At 35.7% G+C, this 12,629-nt stretch overlaps 1 protein-coding gene across 2 annotated transcripts in view; it reads left to right on the forward strand.

The window, feature by feature from the left end:
- LOC125074613 (pantothenate kinase 3) overlaps positions 1–7,696 on the forward strand; it is a 37,490-nt gene extending 29,794 nt beyond the window's left edge. For both annotated transcript variants that reach the window (XM_047685974.1, XM_047685973.1), the window contains 8 exons: positions 2,020–2,198; positions 2,764–2,937; positions 3,352–3,486; positions 4,100–4,248; positions 4,587–4,763; positions 5,008–5,143; positions 5,770–5,885; positions 6,604–7,696. In XM_047685974.1, the coding sequence (XP_047541930.1) occupies positions 2,020–2,198; positions 2,764–2,937; positions 3,352–3,486; positions 4,100–4,248; positions 4,587–4,763; positions 5,008–5,143; positions 5,770–5,885; positions 6,604–6,712 (1,175 nt within the window). In that variant the 3' untranslated portion in view covers positions 6,713–7,696. The remainder of the gene's footprint in view (positions 1–2,019; positions 2,199–2,763; positions 2,938–3,351; positions 3,487–4,099; positions 4,249–4,586; positions 4,764–5,007; positions 5,144–5,769; positions 5,886–6,603) is intronic.
- Positions 7,697–12,629: the final 4,933 nt, after the last annotated feature.

Genomic DNA, 12,629 nt, shown 5'->3' on the forward strand with positions numbered 1-12,629 from the left:
AAGAACATTAAACCTCTTGCAAGCTTATGGCAGCCTGGTACCTGTTTGCGAAATGTCAATACTTATTCCAAACTAAAGTCGGCCCCGTGTCTGTCTGTCTGAACGCAATTAACTAAAAAATAACAAAAAAAAATTTGTTAAGTGATTCACGGGGAAGGTTTAGTTGTATAATTTATAAAGGTTTTATGTAAAGTAGTAATGTGGCGGTGATTGTTGAAGAGGTCAAAAAGATCGCACCGGTTGGAAGCTTAACTGGCGTGTGATTTCGACAGAATTTCGTTGAAATTAGATACATGCAAGTTTCCTCACGATGCTTCCCTTCACCGCCGAGCATGAGATGAATTATAAACACAAATTAAGCACATGAAAATTCAGTGGTGGTTGCCTGGGTTTCAACCCGACATCATCGGTTAAGATGCACGCATTCTAACCACTGGGCCATCTCGTCTACGTCTACGTCTCGTTAACTGTAATATATTATAGCACTTTATAGTTTTATGTTTTTGGTGTAGCACTAGCCATATTGCCTGCCATTGTCCAGCCAGGCTCAAATAATATGACGAAGTAGTCGCTGTGATTGGTCAACGTTTTTGATTGGTTTTCGCGGATTTAGTCTAATTAAGATCTAAACATGAATTAATCTAGTGAAAATCTACCTTAGTTTATACTTGTAATACAGTTTTATAATAGAACCACTTAAATAATTTGTGAAATTCATAACAATTTTAACGAACACCTCTATGGAAACCTTTCAGTACCCGTGTAAAGCTGTGACGAGTAGTTCGTTAATAATACAGGATGTTTATCGATTGTCTGAATATTTAACTTTTTAAATTGTTGTTATTAATAAAACAGTTACTAATTAGGGGTTTATTTAATAGAATTTACTATAGAAGTTTAATCCAATCGAAAAAAAAATAATATAAACAAATCCGAGATCTACGTATTCCAAGCGATTTGCTAATAAACTCGTCTATCGTGCACTACTAAGAGTTTATGATGAATATATCTTTATTTATAATACAACACTATTCCACTATAAACTTGTAAAATCAATGTAGTTTACATTGATTTTACTTCCAAAGTTCCGTTAGTAACGTCGTAAAATCTGTTATGAATATCATAGATAATTCCAGCTCTCGATTCGATGTATAATATTGTTTATTTGGTCCGCGTCCTTTTGTGGTTGGAATAGATTCTAGTCGAACTCGTTTGAAAGTGGCGGGTTCGTTGTATCTTTGACAGTTCGGAATTAAAATATAAATTTATTGATGTCAAAATTTGTATCCGTCACTATGACGGCACGTCATGATGTATATAAGTTTATTAGGATATTTGTTACGTTTTGAGGATTAGAGTATGGGTGTATTAAAGAAACTAATTTCAACCCTTAGTGGGCCAATACGACACGGTCGAAGAGGACCAGGCGCGGGACCAAAGGCGTTGCGTGCGCCGAAGTGTAACATAACTACTATGTGTAAAAGCCGGCATGAGTCGTGAGCATAGAAGGCCAGTAGTGGGGGCAAATTTGCTCATGTAAACTTTCGGCCCAATGACAGTAGAGGGATTACAAGTGTGAGTCCAATGAGAGGCAAGCATTTACTGACGGACCAATCGCGTGCAGTCGGCGCCCCCGCTCCTTCATTCCTACAAAGATACCTAAAAATGTCCTACCTGGGCAGTAGTCATTGTTGTGCTCACGACTCATGCCGCTAAGTAGTTAGGACTTAATTTCCCGACCCGGTTTTGAACCTGGGACCTCGAGATATGCAGGCAATATGAATAAGCACATTGCACAAATCAGTTCATTAAAAAAATTATACAAAAGATAAATTATATCATAACAGTTAAAATGTTCGTGTACCAGGATATCATAAACAGGCAGAAGATCAAATCGAATGTTTTGGGACGCTTTTGAGTTATGACGTTTCGAATCTAGACACTAGACCAACGTGATCGTTATTGCTTATATGATAAAGTCTAAATTCGTCTAACTCTTATTTAATTCGTTATCCACAGCGATGCCCTGGTTCGGTATGGACATCGGGGGCACTCTCACGAAGCTCGTGTACTTCGAGCCCCGTGAGACGAACAGGCGGGAGTTGGACAAGGAGACGGAAATATTGAAGAATATAAGGCGATACTTGACGAGGAACTCGGCGTACGGTAAAACGGGACGGCGGGACGTCCATTTACAGGTAAGGCTGTGCTTGCGAATTCGTGCGCGCTTGAATTTAACAAAAAATATATTGTTGTTTTTGTTACTATAAATAAATATTGGACAACATCACATTACTCTGATCCCAATGTAAGTAGCTAAAGTACTTGTGTTATGGATAATCAGAAGTAACGACGGTACCACAAACACCCAGACACAAGACAACATAGAAAATTAATGAACTTATTCTACATCGATTCGGCCGGGAATCGAATTCGAGACCTCAGAGTAGAGTACCCATGAAAACCGGTGTACACACTACTCGACTAAGGAGGTCGTCAATGTTGTCAATTTTACTCCCCATTACATCAGCTGACCAGTGAAAGTCTCGTCAAAATCGGTCCAATCGTTCCAGAGATTAGCCGGAACAAACAGACAGACAAAAATTTAAAATATGTTATTTTGGCATATGTACCGTGTATACATATACATTAATCTACATTCCGCACAGGCATTCTGTTCAATTAAATGATGTAACATGACGATCCAAAAGTATTTACAGGAGCAAAAAAGCAAAATAGTATGTATTCATTTATATATTTCAGATGGACAATGTGACCATACGAGGTCGACGAGGTACCCTCCACTTCATCCGGTTCCCGACGAGCGAAGTCGGGGCGTTCCTCCAGCTCGCCCGCTCCAAGGGCATGGCGGCTCTCGTCAACACTATATACGCGACCGGGGGAGGTGCTTACAAATTCGAAGAGGATTTCATTAAGGTAATTTCTACATTGGTGCAAGCCCGTCTGGGTAGGTACCACCCATCATGTTCTAAACAGCAGTACTTAGTTGTGTTTTCCCGTACACGAAACATGACATCTTAGTCCCCAAAATTGGTGGTGAATTGGCAATGTAAGGAATGGTATATTACCATCCGATGGTGACCACTTGCCATCAGGTGGACCATTTGATCACCTGTGTACCTTATTATAATCACATAAAAATTATACTGGGAGTCAACAAACAAACAAACAAACAAACAAACAAACAAACAAACAAACAAACAAACAAACAAACAAATCAACAAACAAATTGAATAAAAGTACCAGGCAAACATATGTAGCTAGGAGTTTTATCTGACGAGTGTTCTGGAGGACATATTAGACGGTTCTGTAAATGTAAATTGTTTTTAGGAAGTAAACATGCGTCTGTCAAAACTGGACGAGCTCGACGCGCTCATAGCTGGAGTGCTGTTCGTGGACTCCATGAACCCTCAGGAGTGCTACTACTGGGCGCCGCCCGATCAGGGCACGAACAGCAAGGACACGGTGAGTTTGGGTCCACTGCTCTACCAACTTATAAATATATTGGTGATTGATTCAAGTATGTGTATATGGACATATTGATGGTATTTGGATCATTCTAGATGCCAAATAAGTGCCCCAAACTTTTTTTATTTAATTATTGGAAATTATGAAATTGTCATGTCAATGGTCGGAACTTAACTGCCAGAGCTTCTTATATAATAAAGTTATAGGCAAGCTTGGATTTACGGTAGGACACCCCCGAGGCCTTCGCAAGATAGGGTATATGTATATATCTTTAAAACAAAAAAAAATCAATTCTCACGAGTAAATACATTTAATATACAATGTAAATTCATTTAGTAATTATATGCATGTATCTTACTAAATATATAAAAAATAACATTTTCAATCGACATAAATCGACATCATAAAAAAGTTTCTTATCTTATGTACATTCATAAGTATATATATATTTATATATATGTATATATATATATGTATATATATATATGGTTATAAATATAAATATACACTTATCTGTTAAACATATGTACTCGTACATATATACGAGTACTGATAAGTAATTTTTTTTAATGATATAAAGTAATTTGAAATAATGACTGTTTATTTGCAGCCGTACTTAGAACCAGCCCTGAGCCAGTACTCGAGGAAGCCCTTCGATTTCTCCAATCCGTATCCGTTTCTGTTGGTGAACATCGGCAGCGGGGTATCAATGTTGGTTGTGAACGCTCCCAACGATTACTACAGAGTTAGCGGGACCAGGTACGGTTAGCAGAAACATGTTGAAATTTCTGACCCCACCATGATATAGGGTGCATCGATAATGTGTTTTTCCAAATTAAATCTGCGTATATCCTCCAATGGAAGGAGGAGTAAACATATACAACTTTGACTTTAAATTGATATGACGTCATTAGTCGAGATTTTGTATAATCTATGATATTCGTTATGAATTTGTCAAAAATTGTCGTTTTTATGTTTGCACAATTGGATTTTATTTTTTGTGTGTGTTTTTGTAAACTACTAAACGTATTCGGTATAAGATTGTGACCAATCGAAGTGAAATAAATGTATTATTAATAATACTGTACTCGTTTCAGTCTCGGCGGCGGTACGTTCCTCGGTCTCTGCTGCTTGCTGGCCGGCTGCAGCAGTTTCGAGGAAGCGATCGCCCTGGCGGCGTCCGGTGACAACACGACGGTCGATAAACTGGTGCGCGACATATATGGGGGGGACTATGAGAGGTTCGGCCTGAGGGGTGACTTGGTAGCGAGCAGGTAAATATAGTTTTTAATAAATAAATACGATTAAATTAAGTTGAGACAGACCGAGTCCAGTTTTAATAGAGTTTTCACTTTAATACCAATGCGTTATAAAGCTCTCTGAAAAATATGACTTTTCGGATATAAAACAGGTCACCTGATGGAGAGTTATCACCATTGATCATAGACATTGGTCCCGTAATCAATTTTACATAAGCGTGCACGATAAGGTACCTAACTAACCAACTCCCCCCCCCAGCTTCGGCCACATGTGCTCGTCGGAGCGGCGCGCGCGCGTGTCCCGCGAGGACCTGGCGCGCGCCACGCTGGTCACCATCACCAACAACATCGGCTCCATCGCGCGCCTCTGCGCCTCCAACGAGCGCCTCGAGCGGGTACGGGGCTCTACTTCTGACACTTATAATATTAAACTACTAATTGATACAGATTCATTGTTTTTTTACATTTGTGATATAGAAATTGGCGCTGTAAGAAATATAACAATTCAAATTATTTAAGATATTATGACTCTTCTGCCTGTAGTTACCCTGGCTCACTCAACCTTTAAACCGGAACAGAACAACACTAATTATTCCTGTTTGGCAGTACAATATCCTAACCACGACGGACGGCCTTGCATAAAATAAAAAAACAACTAGAAATACTAATTAAATATCTGTATTTTTAATTATTTCGCATCCATATTTGTGAAATGGAGTTTATCAAAAAGTCGAAAACACATTTCTAAATAAGTTATATAGTGCTCTGTAGAGTATTAATATATAAAATGAATGATATAACTCTCATAGTGTATCTCAACTATTAAACTTGTGGCAAATATGCGATACCGACAACAAAACAAGTGTATCGCTACTAAAATAATACACTCCTAGCGATACCATCAAAAAAACAGTTACGAGACATAACATTCGTATACTCAAGCAGAAGGTGGACTTCGCAAAATAAATTTTAAAATATCCCTCCATATTAATTAAACAATATTATATTTCCTTTCAAACAGGTGGTGTTCTGTGGCAACTTCCTCAGAGTGAACCCGCTATCCATGAAATTACTATCCTACGCGATGTCCTACTGGTCGAGAGGTGCCCTGAAAGCGCTGTTCCTCGAACACGAAGGGTTAGTTTAGACCTATACAGATTACTAATATTCTGGTGACCTTCTCATTAGCCTAGAGGCTAGATTCCAGTCCTGGGTTCAAACGCTCGGTTGGATGAATAAAAGGTCAATTAGGTTTATTTATTAAGTAATTATCGGTAGCAACCCAGAGTCTAAAAGTTGCAAGTAAAGCTGTTAGTCCTGAATCTGAACTCTTCCCGGTCATGTTGGATTGCTGTCCCATCTGACTTTAAGAGTAATGGAATAGAATATACCTGTGTTAACGCACACACTTGTGCACCACATGTCTCAAGCAGAGAAAGCAGTGCTTGGTGTGATAATGCTTCATAAGGTTCAAAATTACACAATAGGCAGAAGTTTCTTTGGTGCTCTATAGCAGACTATAACATCAGGTACAGCCTATTCCAATGGAAGTGGGAAAAAAGATAAACAAACATTAGATTTACGTACTTCATGCGATTTGCTAATAATTCAGCTATATTGTGCACTACTAAGAGTTTGTGATTAATATATCTTTGTTTATAATACAACACTATTACACTTAAAATTCTTCAAAACGCAATTTTTCGCAAATCCATAGTGAATATCATAGATATATCAAGCTCTCGACCAATGATATCTCGTCAATTTGCTGTCAAATGTTGTTTATTTGACTTTTTTCCTATTATTGGTTGGGATAGAGTATATAAATATATATATCTTTGTAATTTAATTCCAGATATTTCGGTGCCGTCGGCTGTCTCCTGCACTATGACAGTAAAAACCATAAACAAGAGAACGTATCGCGACACGCCACGCCCCCGGACTGCAGACACGCCGACAGATGAGCCAAACCGTGTATATATGTATAGAAACAGTATATATATATAGGTGTGTGTGTGTGGGAATATACGTCTGTATAGACCAGATTGCATTGATGATGCTTTCAGCTTTATAAGTTTTAAACGATAATATAACGAATAGGGACGGGACGCATATTCGATGTGTTCGGATGCCTTGTCGAGCGTTCGTATTCAATTTACTTTTTAGCTAAAATGCTAGACGTGTCTGATATATTTCTGTTAGAGTCGAAGAATCCATTAGAAAATTATTTCAACTCTTGATGCCATTTTTTTAAATACACAGGTTAATGGACCATCTGTCCACAGACATTAATATTGTAAATATTAGTCATCCCTTACTGTACTATTATCGCTAATGAACGACTGAGCTAGGGGGAGATGATGTGTTATGTCGAAACGCGATAAACTTTTGTCACAAAATTGTAATGATGCGTCACAGACGATATTCAAACTCGATAAAAACCTTATTCGGTACATCACTAGTAATAGTACAGTCCTGTAATTTATTACGGCTATCGAGTAAAATTTTAGGAAAATTAATTAATTTCACAATAAACGCGTTTGACGTGTGATAAATGCTATTAAAATTTCTGTAACCTGTTCCAATCGAACTAGGAATAAAGATAAACAAACTTTAGGTTTACGTATTCCATGCGATTTGTTAATAACTCGGCTATATCGTACACTACAAGCAGTTCTTGATTAATATATATTTATTTATAATACAACACTGTTCCACTTAAGTACTTATATACTTTACTTCCAAAGCTCCAATAACAACTGGTGACATTCAAAACGCCAATCGCGCCATTGCATTTCAAGGTCAAATAAACTTTGTTCTAAATATGACCTTGAGATTACATAGTCTACGACTAAGACGTATCTGACTCAAAGCACTTATTAAAGCTAAGCGAACCGTCGGACTTAGCGACACGGTCGCTTCGTTTAACTCGTAATTAATCCAATCCCCTACTTCATCTACTTTAATTAGCCATTCAATTACATTACCAGCCCGTAAATTTCCCACTGCTGGGCTTAGGCCTCCTCTCCCTTTGAGGAGAAGGTTTTGAAGCATATTCCACCAGGCTGCTCCAATGCGGGTTGATACACATCTGGCAGAATTTCTTTGAAATTGACACATGCAGGTTTCCTCACGATTTTTTCCTTCACCGCCGAGCACGAGATGAATTATAAACACAAACAAAGCACATGAAAATTCAGTGGTGTTGCCTGAGTTTGAACCCGCAATCATTGGTTAAGATGCACGCGTTCTAACCACTGGGCCATGTAATGAAAATTTTGTCTCTTGATTAGGTTAGAAAATAATGTAATTATACCAAACCTTCAGTTTTAGAACATTCTTCAATGCAGAAACATCTAATCAAGAGGCTAGTCCGTTAATTGAACGGAATTAAGCTAGTCGTCTGATAATCTTTTTTATAAAATGTTTCGTCTTCTTCGTCAGAATGTAAAATTACCGATGCTCGAAAGAGACAAATCGGCGTCTAACGGTTCGTTTAACAGAAATTTCTATGAAAGTTTTTTTTTTAGGACATGATTCAAAATCTCTTTTAAATTGAGTTTTATTTCATTTGTTTTTTTTTTTTATTTTTTTATTATTAATATAAGAATTGTTGTCATATCATACTGCACAAATTTCAATAGTTTTGTTATATAGAAGTATGTTTATTTATATTTAAATAAATTACTAAAAAAAATTGCTCGTTGGTGCAAATGTCTTGTTGCTGTGTTTTATAGTTTCCTATATAAATAGATTGCCTTAAAAGTTATGTTGTGTTAATAAAAGATTAGTAAATGATCGGTGTTTATGCTATCCTAGTGAAGTACTTTATTAATTGAGCAAGCGAGCAAGTGCATGACTTGTTGGTAAGCTGTTTCCATACCAAACCTAACATGGGCAATGTTCTGCGAATCTTGGGAACTAAGATATCTCCCTTGTTACTGAAATTACACTGCAGTGTGGATGAACTTGCACATAACTCAACCATTGGGTTAAATTTTTATAGGAACCTTCATTGTTTGAACTCGCAGTAATAATAAATTTAAATGGTCTGCTAAGTGTGACCTTCAAGTTTAAAATTAATATTATTTAATCTATTGAATTTGTTATTAAATACTAGCCGTTCGTTTCGAGTCAAACCCGCTGAGTACGGTTAGCAATACATACATGAAACGCAAGCAAATAATTAATTATATCAAAATGTGTAATGCTTCGTTTTTTCTGACCTTATTGAACTAAATAGGTACTGGATGTAGCTAAATTCAAGCGAAAAAAAATCTCTTAAGCCTATCAATGTCAATTTTAATATCAACCCTTACAAAAAATGTAACAATTGTGCCTATGAAGTAATTTTTTAATGACCAACGACGGCCATCTTGAAATGAACGGTTAGGTTTATAAATATATTTCATAATTTCATATAGGACGGTATAGGAAAGAATAATGAGTTTAGGCAAATTGCCTTGTCCTGATGTTTACTTTTTTTATGACAGCTACTACAGACAGACAAAGAAACACGTCTTATAGTGCTACGAAGAGATGAATGCAAACGATTGATATATTTGTTTTATATTTAACATAATTTTTTATATATTAATAAATAATTATTGTTAAATGTTTGGTCTAAACGAACAATTATTATCGAATATAATATTATTATGTTATTGTATAAAAAAAGGATATTTTATTAATTTTCAATTTCGAAGTAAGTATTTAATTTTTATATTAATTTTAATATACGTTAGATATATGGCAATGTATAAAATATTTATATATAATGCTTGATTGAACGACGCAACAATTAAAAGTATTATAAGGTTTTTGTACGCAATGGCTTTATGTCAAATCGCTATGAAGTTTCGCGCCAAAAGTTGACATTGTCTATGAAGTTTTAAGTAATTTATTTTAGAGAATTTTGTAGTTATATATTGTTGTTTTACCCGCTTATATAGATACGATTTAGTTTTTCTGTAACGTTTAAGGGGGTCAGCTGATGTACGGTTTAAGAGAGGTATTTTTATTTTTATTTTTAGTGTATTGTACGGAACGAGGGGCTCTGTACGGGCTATTTTGGACATTTTGTATAATTATTATAAATAAAAATGTAATATTAAATATGGTCTTTTATTTTTAATTACAAATTAATAAATATGAAACTGATTATCTGTGACATCCCCATTTTGACATAACCTAACTTTATCAATAAAAAATCTCACACTATTATCGAAATCTAAATATGCTTTAATTCAAGTAGGCTTTGACAAGCGCTTTTGAGTCGTCATTTAACAAATTATATTAAGTGATGCTACCACCGGTTGGGAATGCAGATTCTACCGAGAAAAACCGGCAAGAAATTCTGTAGTTACCGTTTTTCAAAATTTAAAAATACAGAGTCATGTTAGTTAAATACAATTATAAATATTTATAACCTTACCAGGAAGTCTTTTATCATCTATATAATTTTGTATTGAATAATATTAGACTTAGAGCCCGCCATACCGACGCGAATACATTAATTTCAATAAAACAATTCAACCATTTGTACCAGGCTAATTTTTGCATTGCTAATCATCGTCGAGTAGCCATTCACGAAAATCACCTTGTCATACACTTCCGACAGTTACCAATGGCCGCCATACCACTGCAAAGGAGTAATTTTTTTTTTCGCCGAACGATTTGTACCACCCTGAAACTTTTTTAACAGTTCTCTGTATGACCATAAATAAAAGTCTGATAATGCCATCCATGTGAACCATATTTTTTCAAAATCCTAAGATTTTATTCGTAATTCGAACAATATGGCGCTCCGAACACTATTCGGCTGAATTTTACTGACTATCGAAAGTCAAGTTTTATTAATTTTGATTCGAATTATTAGCGCCGTATGCCAGACTATTCAGATGAGTTTGAAATTCAGTTCAGTCGACCAGTGTTCAGATTACCATATCTAGTGCGTGGTACATATATGTCCATGGTGTGTGGGCTTAAAAATAATACAAGGACAAGTCTCGACAAATTATTTGTATACAAAATATTGTCTGACATGTTACGCAACTAGTTCAGAAAACTCAAATACAGTCTTTGGGGTGTTTTCGATGTATCTACGTAGATCGTTAAAAAAATTATCACTTATTAATTTGTCACTGCTTGGAAGATTTCTCTGTCTTCCCATTTTCATATAAACAATTTCATTCATTAATTCATTTATTTTTCTGTCGACTTTATCGCTTGGTTTCGTTAAATACAACATTCCTTGTTTGTCAAAAAGATTATTAACTTTTTTAATTTTCTCCGACGGCGAACGTCTAAACGATAAATTTTCAAACGAATTTGCTCGCATTCGTTCATTTCTTATTTCCAACGGCGAGAATCTGTTATATAATGCGTAGAATCTGCTGTCCCCGGATCTCAGTTTTTGCAAAGGCAGTATATTTCTAGAAATGGCGGGCTTTGATATAACTAAAAAAAAAAAAATTAAATGTCAAACCTTTTTCTTAATTATGACCAATTTGAATTGTGTTAATATTTATACCAGATGGAAATAAGCATCGGAAACCTTTCAAGTACCAAATCATGATTTATTTAAGGATGTTGATTCTTGTCAGTAAATATATATGAAAGTTACCTCCAGAATATCCTTGTCAACTAGCTTTAGGAGACTAGTCGTAAGTAAAATTAAACCTATCATTTCAGTAATCTTGAGTGTATCGAGTGGAATATTTAACAGAAAAAGTGACGAGAATTTATATGAGGGCGCATGGTGCGCCATTTTGTTTACTTGTCGGAAAAGAGTGTCAATGTGATTGAAGGGTCGCGTCGAGCGCCAGTGACGAGAATTCCATAATGACGTAGCTTCCTGACCAAAGTTTCACGTTGCACGCAATCAAAGGCCTTAGATAAATCACAAAATATCCCTAAAGCATCATGTGACTCCTCCCAGGCCTTGTAAATAATTTTAACGGGCTCAACACCAGCGTCAGTTATTGAGCGACCTCTTGTAAATCCAAATTGCTGTATGACATACACATTTGAATAGTTTAGATCGAATGAATAAAAGTCCCGTCATACGACCTTTTACTATAAAGTTCATACAACCTTTGCCTACTCTTGTGAATTCGACAATCGTTAAATCTAAGAATTGACTGTCTTAGAAGTAAATATGGCATTAAATTCTGTTTTAATCAATTTAAAGAAATTATTATTAATTATTATTCGACCACCAAACAGCAGTGAGTGAGATAGTGTAACTACAGGCACAAGGGATGTAACATCTTGGTTCCCAAGGTTGGTGGCGCATTGGTGTTGTAAGTAATGGTTAATATTTCTTACAGCGCTATTGTCTATGGGCGGTGGTGACCACTTACCATCAGGTGGCCCATTTGCTCGTCCGCCTACCGATATCATAAAAAATAATAATTACAAAGCACGTAAGTATTTTCATTTAATTGTAAATATGAGAGCTTTGCCACGATATTACTTCTGAACTTCTCCATTCGATACAAATTGATTCTAGACCAAATTTCTGTTTTATTTCTTTATTATTATTTTTATTTGAGAATTAAATTAAGCAACCTGTCTACGATGATCAGAACTTAACATATCTATAATATATTTATGATTAGGTACACAGTTGGAAAATATGTTGTCAATACACGTTGCAGTGGATTCAGTGATTCTAGTTGGCTCTAAGAATAAGTTAATAAGGTTATAGGAATATAATAATGATCTGAATCTAATACTTGTGCTATAATTTTCTAATAAATTTAAGTCAAAGTCACCTCAAATTAAAATATCGATCCAGATAATTTTAAGGATTTTCCAGTATTTTCTCAAATGCTTCATATAACCCGCTAGGTCTGTATACGCATACAACAATGACAT

This window comes from Vanessa atalanta, chromosome 28 (assembly GCF_905147765.1).
Source record: "Vanessa atalanta chromosome 28, ilVanAtal1.2, whole genome shotgun sequence".
Lineage (NCBI taxonomy): Eukaryota > Metazoa > Arthropoda > Insecta > Lepidoptera > Nymphalidae > Vanessa > Vanessa atalanta.